Source organism: Anolis sagrei, chromosome 11, assembly GCF_037176765.1.
Source record: "Anolis sagrei isolate rAnoSag1 chromosome 11, rAnoSag1.mat, whole genome shotgun sequence".
Classification (NCBI taxonomy): domain Eukaryota; kingdom Metazoa; phylum Chordata; class Lepidosauria; order Squamata; family Dactyloidae; genus Anolis; species Anolis sagrei.
Window position 1 is genome coordinate 6,535,615 of NC_090031.1, and position 19,230 is coordinate 6,554,844.

General features: G+C 44.0%; 1 protein-coding gene across 3 annotated transcripts in view; it reads right to left on the reverse strand.

Moving 5' to 3' along the window:
* Positions 1–19,230, reverse strand: part of MAPKAP1 (MAPK associated protein 1) — a 162,064-nt gene that overhangs the window by 18,364 nt on the left and 124,470 nt on the right. For 2 of the 3 annotated variants that reach the window (XM_067471833.1, XM_067471832.1), the window contains 2 exons: positions 18,167–18,307; positions 5,543–5,680 (listed from right to left, as the gene is read on the reverse strand). In XM_067471833.1, coding sequence (XP_067327934.1) covers positions 5,543–5,680; positions 18,167–18,307 — 279 coding nt within the window. Of the gene's footprint in view, positions 1–5,542; positions 5,681–18,166; positions 18,312–19,230 lie in introns of all 3 variants that reach the window. The other variant, XM_067471831.1, reaches the window with a different exon arrangement.

The following is a 19,230-nucleotide window of genomic DNA, read 5'->3' on the forward strand; positions in this document are numbered from 1 at the left end:
CCTCTTCAAATTCTACAGCATTGCTGGTCACAGCTGACCTCCAACTGGAGCGCTCAAGGGCCAGGGCTTCCCAGTTCTCAGTGTCTATGTCAGAGTTTTTAAGGTTGGCTTTGAGCCCATCTTTCAATCTCTTCTCCTGTCCTCCAACATTTGGTTTTCCATTCTTGAGTTTGGAGTACAGCAACTGCTTTGGGAGACGGTGGTCGGGCATCCAGACAATGTGGCCAGTCCAGCGGAGTTGATGGCGAAGGACCATTGCTTCAGTGTTGGTGGTCTTTGCTTTTTCCAGCACGCTGACATTTGTCCACTTGTCTTCCCAAGAGATTTGCATGATTTTCCGGAGGCAGCATTGATGGAATCGTTCTAAGAGTTGCATGTGACGTCTGTAGACAGTCCACGTCTCGCAGGCGTATAGCAGGGTTGGGAGGACAATAGCTTTATAAACAAGCCCCTTGGTATCCCTACGGATGTCCCGGTCCTCAAACACTCTCTGCTTCATTCGGAAAAAAGCTGCACTTGCAGAGCTCTGGCAAGTGCATGGATGCGGAAGAGAAGAGTGGAAAACACAGTGGGAAGGAGGGAGGACGCTTCCACTTTCAGTCCGGCCTCTTTTCCCCCTTTCCACTCTCCTCTTCCTCCTCCTCGTCTTGCCTTTTTCACTTATTGGGAATGGAGAAAGAGTTGGGGAGCGCTCCTTTAATTGAAGGGGAAATGCTGGAAGAAAAGGGGACCCTCGGATAAGACGGAATGTCGGATAAGCAAAGGTCGGATAAGCGAGACTCTACTGTATTTATGTTCTTGATCTGAGCAGAAACACACCACTTTTTAGTATCTTAGGTTCATGGTTCATGAAGAGGAAATAATGTCCACTCAAACGCGTGATGGACATGGCTCCAAGGCTTAATCCGATCGCTCCCGCGTCCCATTGGGATGATGCCGACTGAGCGGCTGCTGGTCATGTCCTATCTATGGGCCTCTTTTTCTAAGACGGACAACTGTCTCCTGGCCCATCATCAATGTAAAGGGACATTAAGGGAATCAGATTTTCTTTAAATTACACTATTGCCCTAGGACATAATCGCATTACGGTTATTACGCTGCTTCCTTAAGACTTTATATTACGTACGCTTAATTAAGATACAGGATTCTTTTTGGGGGGGATATAAAAACAGCAGCTCCTTTATGAAGGCTTAAATCTCCCTCCTTAACGACAGGATGCTTCCCTTCAAGATTCAGAACCTGCAAAATCTTTTCTGATCATCAAGATGGGCTGATTTAAACAAGCACTTTATAGATACGGTGTTGGCCGGGTTCTAATGGGGTTGGGGTTTTACAAGGGAAGCCCATTAGCACTTCTCCCAGCGCTGGAGTTCAAGCCGATGGATTTATTTGGCAAATAAAAGGCTCGGAGCTTAAGCAAAGACCCACAGCCATTCCCGAAGAGCCAAATAAAAGACTAATTAGGGGCAGGAAAGATTCAAGAGCAACGTTCAAATTGAGCGGAGGCCCCTTTGGATAGAAAGGAACAAAATGGACCCAAATCAAACCCACTGTGGGCTTTTCTAGGCAAGTTGTAAACAGAGAGGTTTGGCCTTTGCCTTTCTCTGAGGCTGAGAGAGTGCGACTTGCCCAAAGTCATCCCTGGCCTCCACTACATTATGTCTTCAACACAACTGCATTCTGAATGTGCACATTTTTAAAAAAAAGACTTTTGACAGTTTTCTTATCATGAAGACATAGGGATGATGGAGACACAACCCATTAATAATTATTCACCAATGCAACTAAGACATAATCAATTAAAAATCTGCACATTCATTGGACACAAAGTCAGAGTGGATTAAACTGCTGAGCTGCTGAACTTGCTGACCAAAAGGTTAGCGGTTAAAATCTAGGGAGCGGTGTGAGCTTCCACTGTTAGCCCCAGATTATTATTATTATTATTATTATTATTATTATTAACTTTATTTGTACCCCACTAGCATCTCCCGAAGGACTCAATGCGGCTTACAAAGGCCAAGGCCTCAATAAAACAACAATACAACAATACACATAAACCATAAAGTAAATCAAAACATTAAGCAATAACAATAAACAGTAAAAACAATACACCAACAGTTCGAAAACATACAAATCTGTTTATTGGTTTAATTATTTATTTACTATATTTATATACCGCCCCTCGCAGCCCAGAGGTGACTTGGAGCGGTTCACAAATTGGCAACAATTCGATGCCTCAACAATTCTAACAAGTAAAAACAATTTTCAAAATTCTATTAAAAACTATAGCATATGATATACAAAATATAAAAACTGTACAAAGCCTTAAAACATTATTGTGCGCATCTTCAACGTTATTCCAATGCATTATCAAGTAGTTCTATATGTGAGTAGATCAATAGGTACCACTCTGGCGGGAAAGTAATGGCGCTCAATGCAGTCATGCTGGCCACATGACGTAGGAGATGTCTATGGACAATGCTGGTTGTTCGGATTAGAAATGGAAATGAACACCACCACCCCAGAGTTGGACTCAACTAGACTTAATGTCAAGGGGAAGCCTTTACTTTACTTAGGGCACAAAGTCAGGGCAGGTTGAAGAAGACAGTATCAGATGAATGCAGTTGGACACCACTTTCCGCCCTGAGTCTCTCCAGGGTGATAGGGTGAAATATAAATAATAAATAAATAAATAAGTTATTATTTTACTGACACCACAGTATGTCACAGCAAACGAGATCTATATGCTGGATTCAGCAGCAGAGTAGCAAAGCGCAAGGGCAGATATCTTCACTGTGTCTGTTTTGTTGTGCCAGTCAGCTTTCATATGATATTATTTCTAGCACCCACTTTTTGCTTAATATTCAAACAGTGCTTCTTATAAGTTAGAGCATGATACAGATACAGGTTTAGGTGCGCTGCAATGCTGCAGTGGGATTTCTTCCCAGGTGATCCTCAGAGCTTGAGATGCTTGTCTGTTCTTAAGGGGAAAAGCACACATCTGCATTTTAGATAGATTAGGAATTAGCTGGTTTTCCGTGTAATAGGTAGTAAGAGCACCTCACAGTTTCTGTTCAACTATTGGGTGGTGACGATCGTCAGCATAGATGAAACTCTCTGTCCCTTATATCAGTGGCTGGTCATTTCTGTAAATGTTGAACATTGATGGAACAAGCTTTGGAGAGCTTCTGTTCAACCATTTCAAAGGTCCCTGCTTGAGTGGTGATGGCACAATCGTCAGCATAGATGAAATTCTCTGTTCCTTTTGGGAGTGGCTGGTCATTTCTGTAAATGTTGAACATTGATGGAACAAGCTTTGAAGAGCTTCTGTTCAACCATTTCAAAGCTCCCTGTTTGGGCGGTGATGGCACGATCGTCAGCATAGATGAAACTCTCTGTCCCTTCTGGCAGTGGCTGATCATTTGTATAAATGTTAAACATGGATGGAGCAAGCATGCTCCCCTGGGGCACGCCATTCTTCTGTTTTCGCCATCTATTGAGAGACCTGAGTTAAGTCAGAGCATGGGCCAGAGTGACACCCAGGTATTTGGGTGTGCTGCAATGCTCCAGTGGGATTCCTTTCTAAGTAATCCTCAGAGCTGTTAAGATGAAAAGCACAAGTCTGTATTTTAGATAGTTTAGGAATCAGCTGGTTTTCCCTGTAATAGGCAGTAAGAGTACCTAAAGCTTTGGAGAGCTTCTGTTCCACCATTTCAAAGCTCCCTGCTTGAGCGGTGATAGCATGATCATCAGCATAGATGAAACTCTGAAGTAAAGATTAAGTACTTTGACCACATAATAGGCAGTAAGACCACTTAAAGCTTCGGAGAGCTTCTGTTCCACCATTTCAAAGCTCCCTGCTTGAGCGGTGATGGCATGACCGTCAGCATAGATGAAACTTTGAAGTAAAGATTGAGTACTTTTGCCACATAATAGGCAGTAAGAGCACCTAAAGCTTCGGAGAGCTTCTGTTGAACCATTTCAAAGCTCCCTGCTTGAGCGGTGATGGCACGATCGTCAGCATAGATGAAACTCTGAAGTAAAGAGTAAGTACTTTGACCACATAATAGGCAGTAAGAGCACTTAAAGCTTCGGAGAGCTTCTGTTGAACCATTTCAAAGCTCCCTGCTTGAGTGGTGATGGTACGATCGTCAGCATAGATGAAACTCTGAAGTAAAGATTAAGTACTTTGGGCACATAATAGCCAGTAAGAGCACCTAAAGCTTCAGAGAGCTTGTTCCACCATTTCAAAGCTCCCTGCTTGTGCGGTGATGGCACGATCGTCAGCATAGATACAACTCTCTGCCATAAAATCATGGGAATTGTAGGTTTACAGGTCTTTAGCCTTCCTAGGGTTCCACAGCACAAGCCTCAAATTGAATTAATTCTTCAATACAGAGGCATCCTTGGTGGATAAATGATTTAACTCTGTTTACTACCCTTTCATTTCCCTATAGAAACCTGCATTTGCAACTGGCCTTTTGCACGTTGATGGGATTCACAAGTTAATGCTTTCAAAGGAACAAATGTGTTTTTCCTTTTCTGTTTCTGGAACAAAAGAGCAAAAAAGACGACTGTGCCCGAACCGCCGAACCATCTGTTTGTGACACGTTCCGGCACACCTCCGAGAAGACTAGACGGAGGAGGACGTAGGACGGCGGTTGTGTTACAAGAGATAAAAACAGGGAAACAAAATATATTGCAGAAGTAAGAAACCCTTATCTCCCACTCAGCCACGCTGCTCCCTTTGCCATAATTCATTTCTGAGGAAGCCCCCGGAATAATTTTTGATGTAAACTCGGCTACAAACATATATCACTTTGTTGATAAGATCAAGGGGCCAGGACGAAAGCGTCATTCCGTCAGGCACCCAAATATGAGCGCTCGTTCCTGCCTCCTCTTGAAAAGTGCAAAAGCGAGGGAAGAGAGAAAAAAAGGCCCAGAATGTGTAGAGAGAGAGAGAGAGTTGTGGTGCAAACTCTCCGCAAAGCATGATGGGATGTTGTGAGTTTTCTGGGCTGTAAGGCCATGTTCCAGAAACATTCCTTCCTGACGTTTCGCCTGCATCTATGGCAGGCATCCTCAGATGTTGTGAAGTCTGTTGGAAACTAGGAAAATGGGTTGAATGAAAAGTAATGCCTCCACTTTCGTAACTCCTCAACAGATGGCAGTACTGCTATGCGGCAGGTACTGGCTTGTTCAGTAGACTCTCCTCTACAGTTCCATTTTGGCGGGAAGCCTTAGCATTGAACGGTTGTGTTGTTGAAGTGTGAAGGATGGAACCTTGTGCAGATGGTCGGTCAATGCAACTTAAGCACCGTATGCGGCAGGTACTAGCTTATTCAGTAGACTCTCCTCTACAGTTCTATTTTGGCAAGAAGCCTTAGCATTGAATGGTCGTGTTGTTAAAGTGCAAAGTATGGAACCCTGCGCAGACGGTCGATCAATGCAACTTAAACACTGCATGCGGCAGGTACTGGCTTGTCCAGTAGACTTTCCTCTAAAGGAAAGAGAAAACCTCAAAGAGAGGCAAGCTACTTACTCGGGCTCTTCTCTTCTGCCAGGTCGCAAGTGCAAAGGAGTTCGGCATCGATGGAGATTGGCTTCTGCTTGATCCAGAACTTGGTGCTGGCTTTCTGGTTTGTGACGGGGTCCACCTCCACCTTGTCTCCTGAAATACCTGGGTGTCCAATGGAAGGGGGGGAAAAGCAGACATTGAATAAACAGGTTAAATAGATTTACATATAGCAAAGATGATGAACAACTGCACTGCATCCTGTCAGATCCCCAAAATCTGGAGGAAAGCAAGAGTCATCGCCATCTTGAAGCCAGGCAAAGACCGTAATGATCCAAAAAGCTATAGACCAATCTCCCTGTTGTGCCACCTCTACAAAGTTCTGGAGAGACTTATTTTGCATAGAAAAATAGACCTATGTCTGATCCCACAGCAAGCTGGCTTCAGGAAAGGGAAAAACTGCACATCGCAAGTGCTGAACCTGACTCAGCATATAGAAGATCACAGGAGCTGTCTTCATAGACCTGTCAGCAGCCTATGATACTGTGAACCACCGCCTCTTCCTGAGAAAAATGTATAATATCACAAAGGACTACCACCTCACCCACCTCATAGGAAACCTGGTACAAAACAGGAGCTTTTTTGTTGAGTTCCAGGGCCAGAGAAGCAGATGGAGGAAACAGAAGAACGGCCTGCCTCAGGGGAGTGTGCTTGCTCCATCCATGTTCAACATTTACACAAATGACCAGCCACTGCCAGAAGGGACAGAGAGCTTCATCTATGATGATGATCGTGCCATTACTGCTTAAGCAGGGAGCTTTGAGATGGTTGAACAGAAGCTCTCCAAAGCTCTAGGTGCCTTTACCGCCTATTACAGGGAAAACCAGCTGATCCTTAATCCATTTAAAACACAGACATGTGCCTTTCACCTTAAGAACAGACAAGCATCCCGAGCTCTGAGGATCACCTGGGAAGGAATCTCACGGGAGCATTGCAACACACCCAAATACCTGGGAGTCACTCTGGACCGTGCTCTGACCTACAAGAAGCACTGCCTGAATATCAAGCAAAAAGTGGGTGCTAGAAACAATATCACACGAAAGCTGACTGGCACAACCTGGGGATCACAACCAGACACAGTGAAGACATCTGCCCTTGGGCTATGCTACTCTGCTGCTGAGTACACATGCCCAGTGTGGAACACATCTCACCACGCTAAAACAGTGGATGTGGCTCTTAATGAGACATGCCGGATTATCACAGGGTGTCTGCGCCCTACACCACTGGAGAAATTATACTGTCTAGCTGGTATCGCACCACCTGACATCCGCCGGGAAGTAGCAGCCAATAGTGAAAGGACCAAGGCAGTGACATCTCCAGCTCATCCCCTGTTTGGGTATCAGCCAGCATGTCAACGACTTAAATCAAGAAATAGTTTTCTAAGACCTACAGAGACACTCGCTGGAACACCTCAGCAAGCGAGAGTCCAAAAGTGGCAGGCTCAAACCCAGTACCTCAATCAATGGCTGATACCAAATAAGAGACTCCCCCCTGGGCACACAAAAAACTGGGTGACTTGGAAGGCGCTGAACAGACTGCACTCTGGCACCATGAGATGCAGAGCCAACCTTCAGAAATGGGGCCATAAAGTGGAATCCACAACATGCGAGTGTGGAGAGGAGCAAACCACTGACCACCTGCTGCAATGCACCCTGAGCCCTGCCACATGCACAATGGAGGACCTTCTTAGAGCAACACCAGAGGCACTCCAAGGAGTCAGATACTGGCCAAAAGACATTTAATCAACTACCAAACTTGCAAACTTTGTGTTTTGTCTGTTTGTTAGTTTTGTTAAAAATGTTATACAACTGTCTGGTTGCTCCTGACACGATAAATAAATAAAATATAGCAAAGAAAAACATTGATGGTTCCCTGCTTGAGTTTTTTATTGCTGAGATCCCGTAGGAATGTGGAGGAGGGCCATATTAGTCTCTTTGATCACAAATCCCAAGGCTTGTTGTGTATGTATGTATATGTATTTTCCCCCCTAGTGATAGGGTCTGCCTCTTTGTTATCGTTGTGTTAACTCCCTTGCTTCCTTTTTTTTAAAAAAAGAGAAGAAAAATTATTTCCAAGGGAGGCGGAGAGGGCCCTCTCCAACAAAGAAACAGCCTCCCCGTGTGTTGTTTTTAAATACTCCTTTATTCCTTTTGCCTATTTCAGCCTGACCTTGACCTATAACTCATGACCTAAAAATGTAATTACTTTTAAGTCTTCCCCAGCACAGCTGCCACTATGAAAAAGTAGAGAGAGGGCTTTGGTTACTCATGTCAGAGGAGAAAACCTTGTAATTGTAAGTTAAGCAATGAGATGCTGTCCGTTTTTCTGCTCCGCACGGCAAGGTTGTCGTCGCTTTGGAGGAGAGCCGAGGGGGGAGAAAGAAAACCATCACAGAATCGGTAATAAATGGCTCGACTTCTTTCCAGGGTTGGATTAACTTCTTCTGTGGGTCCTTTCGGTATCTTGGATCAGCGGAATGGCATTCAGGCGTCATTCCTTTCACGAGGAGACGATCATATTGGAACCATTGCTTTGTTTTACTTCTTTATTAATTTATGCCCCACTTTTCTCCCACCAAGATCTACATTCCTGTGGTTCAAGTCATTTATTATTATTATTATTATTATTATTACTACTACTACTACTACTACTAGCTATCTGCTACCACGTGTTGCTGTGGCCCAGTCTGGTGATCTGGAAAATGAAGTAATGAGAACATGTTGGTTTCTAATATATGTAATTTCTTTATGCCTTGGGTTAGTAGGTGTCTTGTGGCCAAATTTGACAGCAATTCGTGCAGTGGTTTTTGAGTTATGTTAATCCCACAAACAAACATTTATATTTATGTAGATTATTATTAATATTACATGTAACATAAAATATATAATTATAATATTGTATTATTATAATATTGTATTACATTATAACATTATAAATATTATATGTATATACAATATATCATATTATATTATTATATATTTTTCCCCTTCTCTCTCCTATGTTTTCGAATGCATAATATTTTATGGTAATACTAGCCATCCCCTGCCATGCGTTGCTATGGCTCACATGGGGGTTTTGTGTGGGAGGTTTGGCCCAATTCTATCGTTGGTGGGGTTCAGAATGCTCTGTGATTGTAGGTGAACTATAAATCCCAGCAACTACAACTCCCAAATATCACGGTCTATTTTCCCCAAATTCCACCAGTGTTCACATTTGGGCAAATTGAGTATTTGTGCCAAGTTTGGTCCAGATCGATCATTGTTTGAGTCCATTGTGCTCTCTGGACGTAGGTGAACTACAACTCCAAAACTAAAGGCCAATGCCCACCCAACCCTTCCAGTATTTTCTGTTGGTCATGGGAATTCTGTGTGCCAAGTTTGGTTCAATTCCATTGTTGGTGGAGTTCAGAATACTCTTTGATTGTAGGTGAACTATAAATCCCAGCAACTACAGCTCCCAAATGACAATCATTTTTTTTTAGTGAAGAACATACATTGGGTTGTTAGGTGTCTTGTGTTCAAATTTGGTGTCAATTCGTCCAGTGGTTTTTGAGTTCTATTAATCCCACAAATGAACATTACATTTTTATTTATATAGATATCAGTTTCCAACAGACCTCACAACCTCTGAGAATGCCTGCCATGGATACAGGTGAAATGTCAGGAGAGAATGCTTCTGGAATATGGCCATACAGCCCAGAAAGCTCACAACAACCCAGTTGCGGAAGGTACTGGCTTGGTCAGTAGACTCTCCTATACAATTCCGTTTTGCCGGGAAGCCTTAGCATTGAATGGTTGTGTTGTTAAAGTGCAAAGTATGGAACCCTGTGCAGACGGTCGGTCAATGCGACTTAAGTACCGTATGCGGCAGGTACTGGCTTCTTCAGTAGATTCTCCTCTACAGTTCCATTTTGGCAGGAAGCCTTAGCATTGAACGGTTGTGTTGTTAAAGTGTGAAGTATGGAACCCTGCGCAGTCGGTCAGTTCAACTTAAGCACCGTATGCAGCAGGTACTGGCTTGTTCAGTAGACTCTCCTCTACAGTTCCATTTTGGCGGGAAACCTTATCATTGAACAGTTGTGTTGTTAAAGTGCGATGTATGGAATCCTGCGCAGACGTTCGGTCAATGCAACTTAAACATTGAATTCTTGACAGCAGAAGGTGTCACCCCAAAGGAGATGCAAGCTGTTTATGGTCATTGTGTTGATGTGAGTGTGTGTCATTGGGCAAGTAAGTTTAAAGATGTTGAGGTGGGAGCATCTGGTTTGCGTGACAAACAAAGAGTTGGACGTCCTGTGACAACATCCACCGAGTTTCACACGCAAAAAGTTGACAGATTGATTCAGGACAATCGTCGTATCACTCAGAGAGAAATTTCAAGCATAATCGGCGTTTCACAAGAACGTGTGGGTCACATTATTGCTTTGCTTGGCTATCGGAAGATCTGTGCACGATGGGTACCCAGGATGAGAGAACTGTGAAACACTGGTTGTGGAAACAGAGTGTCGAGTTCTTCTGTGACGGCTTCAGAAAACTTGTTCATCGTTGGCAGAAATGTTTCCAATTGTCTGGTGATTATGCAGAAAAGTGAATAGTGGTAGTTAAAGAGCACATTCTAAGGATTGTTTCTGTGTTTGATTTATTAAAATATTCCCATCCAAATCCAAGTAACCAAGGTGGAGGCATTACTTTTCATTCAACCCTCGCATAACAGCTTGTATTGAGGGGTATGGAGCCCCCAGTGGCACAGTGGGTTAAACCCCTGTGCCGGCAGGACTGAAGACCGACAGGTTGCAGGTTCGAAACCAGGGAGAGGCGAATGAGCTCCCTTTGTCAGCTTCAACTCCCCAAGTGGGGACATGAGAGAAGCCTCCCACAAGGATGATAAAAACATAAAATCATCCGGGCGTCCCCTGGGCAACATCCTTGCAGACCGCCAATTCTCTCACACCAGAAGCGACTTGCAGTTTCCCAAGTCGCTCCTGACACAACAAAAAAATAATTAAAAAATGAGGGGTCAGTTGTGACCCCCACAAGTGTGTTTTGTTCCTGCGCGGAGACGACATGTGATGAAGAAAGTAGGTGCTTCCCAACAGCCGGCTCTTTGAAGGAAGCCAAGGCAGGACAAAGAGGCGACCGAGTGTGTTGTGTTAACCCCGTCTCCTGCCGGCGCCCAGTGTACCATAACCCTCATTTGGTACCTGACCACTGCAAGGGAGCCTGGAGCGGCTTTGCTAGCAAAAGCATCACGTTTCAATTAATCACCGCGCGCAATTTGTCAGCCCCATGCGCCGGACCCCTCCCTTTGGAGATACCATATTTCAATTACGTGCAAGTGTCAAGCGCCCCCCAAAAAAGGATGCTCGGAGAGTGAAAATAATATGAGCAACCTGGATTCTCCATCACAGGACAGGGAAAGAGAGAGAAAAGAAATGCTTTCCTGTAACGTTTCACTCTAGGCAGCTTGATCAGTCGTTGTCCAAAATCTACATAAATCCTTGTTGCCTTGATGTTAAAAACTTCTTCAGAATTTTCTTGGTGTTGTTATTATTATTATTATTGTGAGTTTGGCTTGGCGGCAACCCAAGGAAAATGTGCAAGAGAAATGCAGAATGGAAATAAAACAGATTGGGCTGTTGTGTGTTTTCTGAGCTGTCTGGCCATGTTCGAGATTTCAATTTCTTCCTGAAAGCCAGGAGGGATGAAGCCGATCTTATCTCATTTGGAAACATGTTCCACAGGTGAAGGGTCACAGCCGAGAAGGCCCCGTCTCTCGTCCCCACCAGGTAGGTGTGAATGTTTCAATTGGCCAGCTTGATTAGCATTTAATGACCTGGAAGTTTCAAGGTCTGACTTTTTACTGCCTGAAGGAATCCTTTGCTGGGAGGTGATTAGCTGGCCCTGGTTGTTTAGTGTCTGGAACTCCCCTGATTTTGAGTGTTGTCCTGATTTACCTGAGACCTGTTAAAATTAGAATCATAGAGTTGGAAGAGACCTCATGGGCCATCCAGTCCAACCTCCTGCCAAGAAGCACTCCTAAGCACCCTTGACAGATGGCTATCCAGCCTCTGTTTAAAAGCTTCCAAAGAAAGAGCGTCCACCACACTCTGGGGCAAAGAGTTCCACTGCTGAACGGCTCTCACAGTCAGGAAGTTCTTCCTAATGTTCAGGTGGGATCTCCTTTCTTGCAGTTTGAAGCCATTGTTCCCTTGCATCCCAACAAAGGATTCCCCCAGGTAGTAAGAAGCCAGACCTTGAAAACTGCTAGGCCATTAAATGCTAATCAAGGTGGCCAATTGCTACATTCACACCAAACCGACAAGAGTTCTTTCTCCCACCCTGGACAGTCCATCTATATAAATAAAAGTGTAATGTTCGTTTGTGGGATTAACATAACTCTAAAACTACTGGACAAATTGACACCAAATTTGGGCACAATACACCTAAAAAGCCAACAAGTGACCATCATTCATAAAAATACTGAAAAACACAGAAGAAGAGACTTAAAAACCAAAAAAATATATATACATTACAACGCATGCATAAAACCACATATATACACACACATATATATACATACAAAACACATATAAACAGACTGGGCTGCAGCAATACATGGCAAGGGACGGCTAGTAGATATATAAAAGCCATTTTCCTAGTTTCCTACAGACCTCACAACCTCTGGGGATGCCTGCCATAGATGCAGGCGAAATGTCAGGAGAGAAGGCTTCTGGAACATGGCCATACAGCCCGGAAAACACACAACAACCCAGTGATTCCGGCCATGAAAGCTTTCGACAATACATAAAACAGATTCTCCTCCCATCCCCAACTCGCACGCGCGCACACTACATCTTGGATAGATTAAAAACAAATAGAAACAGTCCCCGGGGCCTTTTCTTCCCTTTTTATAAAAAGCAAACAAAAATTACATTTCATTTCAGGTGCGGCTCCCACGAATCGGCGCCGCGGAGTCAATATTGTTAATGCACCCGTGTTAATTTGATAGGATTTGTCAGGTAACTCCACTGGAAAATTATATAAAACTGTTCCAGATGAACAGATGATAGTGACATGAATTAAAGTGATAGAACAATAGTGGAATATAAACCAGAAATGACACCCAAAGTGGCTGTTGATTTATTGCCATCCTGAGTCTGGTTCTGGGCTTCCATGTATATTAGCACTACAAATCTGGGTCCATTTAGCCGAGAGATGCTCATACATACATCACCAACTCCTGCTCCAAGCCAAGGTCACTTCTCGTTGCATCAATCTTTTCCTGCGGAGGCTACTCCGCACACACACACAAACGCACACACACCAAGGCAGCGCCGTCGCAACGGGGATACAGAGCCGGCTCCCCTCTCCGCGCCCGTTTCATCTTTCTTTTATCATGTAAAGTGCACTTTAAACTTCCTATTATTTTTATCTGCAAATTGTTGCGGTAGACTCCCATCTATTATGGCCCTATCGTCGCATCGCAAGTGCACTATCTGCAGGGCCGCATCCTTTGTCAAGGCGGTCCTTGCTCCCTCGTACCACTTCTCTTTGGACTCGGCAGTGTTCAAACTCCCGTTATTTTATCAATTTGGGGGTGTCGCCGTCATCCAGTCCTGTGCCATTTTTCAGATCACTCCAAAAATGATTCCTTTCCACCCCAAATTTATTTATTTATTTATCGTGTCAGGAGCAACCAGACATTTGTATTACATTTTTAACAAAACAAACAAACAAACAGACAAAACACAATTTTTGCAAGCTTGAGGGTTGGTTAAATGTCCTTTGACCAGTATCTGGCCACTTGGAGTGCCTCTGGTGTTGCCGCAAGGAGGTCCTCCACTGTGCTATATTTTGCTATATTTTGTTTATTTATCGTGTCAGGAGCAACCAGACATTTGTATTACATTTTTAACAAAACAAACAAACAGTCAAAACACCAATTTTGCAAGCTTGGTGGTTGGTTAAATGTCCTTTGACCAGTATCTGGCCACTTGGACTGCCTCTGGTGTTGCCACAAGAAGGTCCTCCATTGTGCATGTGGCAGGGCTCAGGTTGTATTGCAGCAGGTGGTTAGTGGTTTGCTCTTCTTCATGCTCGCATGTCGTGGATTCCACTTTGTGGCCCCATTTCTTAAGATTGGCTCTGCATCTCGTGGTGCCAGAGCGCAGTCTGTTCAGCGCCTTCCAAGTCGCCCAGTTTTCTGTGTGCCCAGGGGGGAGTCTCTCATTTGGTAGCAGCCATTGGGTTTGAGCCTGTCACTTTTGGACTCTCGCTTGCTGGAGTGTTCCAGCGAGTGTCTCTGTAGATCTCAGAAAACTATTTCTTAAGTCGTTGACGGGCTGGCTGATACCCAAACAGGGGATGTAACTGCCTTGGTCCTTTCACTATTGGCTGTTACTTCCCGGCAGATGTCAGGTGGTGCAATACCGGCTAAACAGTGTACTTTCTCCAGTGGTGTAGGGCGCAGACACCCCATGATAATGCGGCATGTCTCATTAAGAGTCACATCCACTGTTTTAGCGTGGTGAGATGTGTTCCACACTGGGCATGCATACGCAGCAGCAGAGTAGCATAGCGCAAGGGCAGATGTCTTCACTGTGTCTGGTTGTGATCCCCAGTTTGTGCCAGTCAGCTTTCGTATGATATTGTTTCTAGTGCCCACCTTTTGCTTGATATTCAGGCAGTGCTTCTTGTAGTTCAGAGCACAGTCCAGAGTGACTCCCAGGTATTTGGGTGTGCTGCAATGCTCCAGTGGGATTCCTTCCCAGGTAATCCTCAGAGCTCTGGATGACTGTCTGTTCTTAAGGTGAAAGGCACATGTCTGTGTTTTAGATGGATTAGGGATCAGCTGGTTTTCCCTGTAATAGGCAGTAAGAGCACCTAGAACCTCGGAGAGCTTCTGTTCAACCATTTCAAAGCTCCCTGCTTGAGCAGTGATGGCACAATCATCAGCATAGATGAAACTCTCTGTCCGTTCTGGCAGTGGCTGGTCATTTGTGTAGATGTTGAACATGGATGGAGCGAGCACGCTCCCCTGAGGCAGGCCGTTCTTCTGTTTCCGTCATCTGCTTCTCTGGCCCTGGGACTCAACAAAGAAGCTCCTGTTTTGTAGCAGGTTTCCTATGAGGCGGGAGAGGTGGTCGTCTTTTGTGATATTATACATTTTTCTCAGGAGGAGGCGGCGGTTTATTTATTTATTTATTTATTTATTTCACAGTTTTCTATACCGAGCTTCTCAACCTCATTGAGGGACTCAGCCCGGTTTCCAGCCATAAAAAATATATACACTCATTAAAATATCATATATCACAATTACAAAAACAACTTTAAAAACACTATATATAAAACTACAGTGGTCAGTCGTCCTATTAAGATGGATCTACATCAACTTTCATCCAGGGTCCTCATTCATCAAAGGTCTGACTCCACAGCCACATCTACAGTATCATAAGCCGCTGACAGGTCTATGAAGACACCCCAAATTGAAAATGGTGGACGAATGGGATGAGAAGAAGGGATGAACAAGGAGGAAATGGGCACCCGTTTAAAATGGTTTGGTTAATAGTAAAGTGGAGAACGTGCCCCTCCAGTGTCACTACATGGATGTTCTGTGTGGGAAGTTCGACTCAATTATTTCATTGTTGGGGATTCGGAATGCTCTTTTATTATATAAAAGAAATATAAATCCCAGCAACTACAACTCCCAAATGTCAAGTTGTACTTTCCCCAAATTCCACCAGTGTTCACATTTTGGCCATATTGAGTATTCATGCCAAATTTGGTCCAGATGCATCACTGACCATCGGAAAACACATTATTTTGTGATGCTCATGGGTGTTCTTCAAACATACCCTGCTCCTCAACCATGCCACAAATCTCACCTTGAAAGGTGCCCGGATCCTTCAACCATTTCACAAATCTCACCTTGAAAGGTGCCCAGATCCTTCAACCATTTCTCAAATCTCACCTTGAAAGGTGCCCAGATCCTTCAACCATTCCTCAGTTCTCACCTTAAAAAGTGCCCAGATCCTTCAATCATTCCACAAATCTCACCTTGAAAGGTGCCCAGATCCTTCAACCATTCCTCAGTTCTCACTTTGAAAGGTGTCCAGATCCTTCAACCATTCCTCAAATCTCATCTTGAAAGGTGCCCAGATCCTTCAACCATTCCTCGAATCTCACCTTGAAAGATGCCCAGATCCTTCAACCATTCAACAAATCTCACCTTGAAAGGTGCTCAGATCCTACATCCATTCCTCAAATCTCACCTTGAAAGGTGCCCGGATCCTTCAACCATTCCACAAATCTCACCTTGAAAGGTGCCCAGATCCTTCAACCATTCCTCAGTTCTCACTTTGAAAGGTGTCCAGATCCTTCAACCATTCCTCAGTTTTCACCTTAAAAAGTGCCCAGATCCTTCAACCATTCCACAAATCTCACCTTGAAAGGTGCCCAGATCCTTCAACCATTCCTCGAATCTCACCTTGAAAGGTGCCCAGATCCTTCAACCATTCCCCAGTTCTCACCTTAAAAAGTGCCCAGATCCTTCAATCATTCCTCAAATCTCACCTTGAAAGGTGCCCAGATCCTTCAACCATTCCACATATCTCACCTTGAAAGGTGTCTAGATCCTTCAACCATTCCTCAAATCTCACTTTGGAAGGTGCCCATTCCAGGATAACAACCCTATGATATATTTTGTGTGGATGTATATTTGCACAAGTTGAAATAAAAGCAGGATGGGTTTCATTTCACAAACACCATCTTAAGCAAAGGACGCCAAAGTTAACCTTCAGGACAGCTCCCAGATTTTGGAAGGGAGAGCTTAAGATGGGAGCTGGCCTCTCCACGACCAAGGTTTGGTCCCTCCGCTGCAAAAGGAGTCAAAGCCATTTGTTTCCTTGGACGAGGAGGAGGCGCTGCTCCGTCTTCCCCCATTTATCTTTAGTGATCTGTCACGACCTTTTCAAGCTCTTATTTCTGACAGCTTCCAGATACAAGTGAGTCAAACTTCCCTGGAAGGGAAACTATCACCCCCAGATAGTTTGCTCAAGAGCAGCAAACATGCAGACCGCTGCCCTCCCTCCGCCGCCAGCTTATAAATCCTCCCTTAACAAGACAGCGCAATAAAAAACAAACACAAAAACAAAAAAGGGATGAAGAAGGGGAAGAGAGAGAGAGAGAGAGAGAGAGAGAAAATAAATGTGCTGTTGAAGGTTTTCATGGCCAGCGTCACTAGGTTGCTGTGAGTTTTCCGGGCTGTCTGGCCATGTTCCAGAAGCATTCTCTCCTGACATTTTGCCCACAACTATGGCAGGCATCCTCTAAGGTTGTGAGGTCTGGTGGAAACTAGGCAAGTGGGGTATATATACCTGTGGAAAGTCCAGGTTGGGAAAAAGAACTCTTGTCTGCTTGAATGTTGCAATTGGCCAGCTTGATTAGGATTTAATGGCATAGTAGATTCAAAGCTGGGCTGCTTCCTGCCTGGGGAAATCCTTTGTTGGGAGGTGTTAGCTGGCCCTAATTGATTCCTGTCTGGAATTGCCCTGTTTTCTGAGTGTTGCTCTTTATTTACTGTCCTGATTTTAGAGTTTTTAAAATACGGGTAGCCAGATTTTGTTCATTTTCCTGGTTTCCTCTTTTATATTGATGGTTTCCTTCAACCATTCCTCTGCCATGCATTGCTGTGGCCCAGTCTGTGTATATGTGTTGTGTATGTGTATATTTGTGTATATGTGTACTGTTTATGTGTGTTTGCATACCTCACACATCCAAATATATATAAAACCACAAGTGTTGTAATTTTTTTTGGCTTTTTAAATCACTTATGCTATGTTTTTCAGTGTTTTTATGAGTGATGGTCACTTGTTGGCCTGATAGGTGTATTGTGTCCAAATTTGGTGTCAATTCGTCCAGTGGTTTTTGAGTTATGTTAATCCCACAAACAAACATTACATTTTTATTTATATAGATTGTCCACATGCTTGTGGATTTCAATGGCTTCTCTGTGTAGCAATCAGGGCCAGCTAACACCTCCCAACAAAGGATTTCCTTGGGCAATTTGGGTATATTGAGTATTTGTGCCAAATTTGGTCCAGATCCATCATTGTTTGAGTCCACAGTGCGCTCTGGATGTAGGTGAACTACAACTCCAAAACCTAAAGTCAATGGCCACCAAAACCAGTCTTTTCTGTTGGTCATGGGAGTTCTGTGTGTCAAGTTTGGTTCAATTCCATCATTGTTGGAGTTCAAAATGCTCTTTGATTGTAGGTGAACTATAAATCCCAGCAATTACAACTCCCAAATGACAAAATCAACCCCGCCCCAATCCTACGAGTATTCAAATTTGGGTGTATGATGTATTTGTGCCAAATTTGGTCCAGTGAATGAAAACACATCCTGCATATCAGATATTTACATTACAATTCAAAACAGTAGCAAGAAGACAATTATGAAGTATCAACGAAAATAATTTTATGGCTGGGGGTCAACATAACATGAGGAACTGTATTAAAGGGTCATGGCATTGAGAAGGTTGGGAGCCACTGGTGTAGATGGAGACCAAGGTAGCCAAAGATGTTTGATTTACCTAACTGGACGTCGGTGGTGAAGCGTAGCCGGTGGATCATGCTGACTTTGAAGGACTTGTAATGGTGGCTGCTCAGCATGTCCTGAACGGTGGCGATGTCGATCTGGGGGTCCTCCTCGGCCACCTCCTCTCCCCTTGAACCTGCACCAAAAAAGGGAAAAACAAAAGGTACGTATAGATCTGGATGGCAAACAAAAGAGACGTGCTTTGGGTCTCCAACTGGATCCTGAACTAAATGTAGATGCCATATAAGTCAAAGTTTCACGACACTGTTAGATCCAAACTCCGAAAGTACAGTAGAGTCTCGATTATCCGACATAAATGAACTGGCAGAACGTCGGATAAATGGAAATGTCGGATACTACAGAGTCTCCTACTGTTACTTGTCCAACGTGGTGCTAGATACCTAGAATACTAACAACAGGGACTCAAAGAGTTAAAGCAAGGCAACGCCGCAGGGCTAGAGGGGCCTGAGGCTCTTTGATTGTAAATCCCAACAACTACAACTCCCAGATGTCAAGGTCTATTTCCCCCAAACTCCAGCTGTGTTCATATTTGGGCATATGGAATATTTGTGCCAAGTTTGGTCCAGATCCACCATTGTTTGAGCCCACAGTGCTCTCTGGATGTAGGTGAATTACAACTCCCAAACTCAAGGTCAATGCCCACCAAACCCTTCTAGTGTTTTCTGATGGTCATGGGAGACCTGTTGTGCCAATTCCATTTTTGTTGTGGTTCAGAATGCTCTTTGATTGTAGGTTAGCTATAAATCCCAGCAACTACAACTACCAAATGACATAATCAACCCCCTCCAACCCTACTAGTATTCAATTTTGGGCACATTGGGTATTTGTGGCAAATTTGGTCCGGTGGGTGAAAATACATCCTGCATATCAGATATTTACATGACGATTCATAACAGCAGCAAAATGACAGTTATGAAGTAGCAACGAAAATAATGTTATGGTTGGGGGTCATCACAACATGAGGCAGGAAAACGAAATGCAAAGATACAGAATGGGGGACAATGCCTGGCTCAAGAGCAGTACGTGTGAAAAAGATCT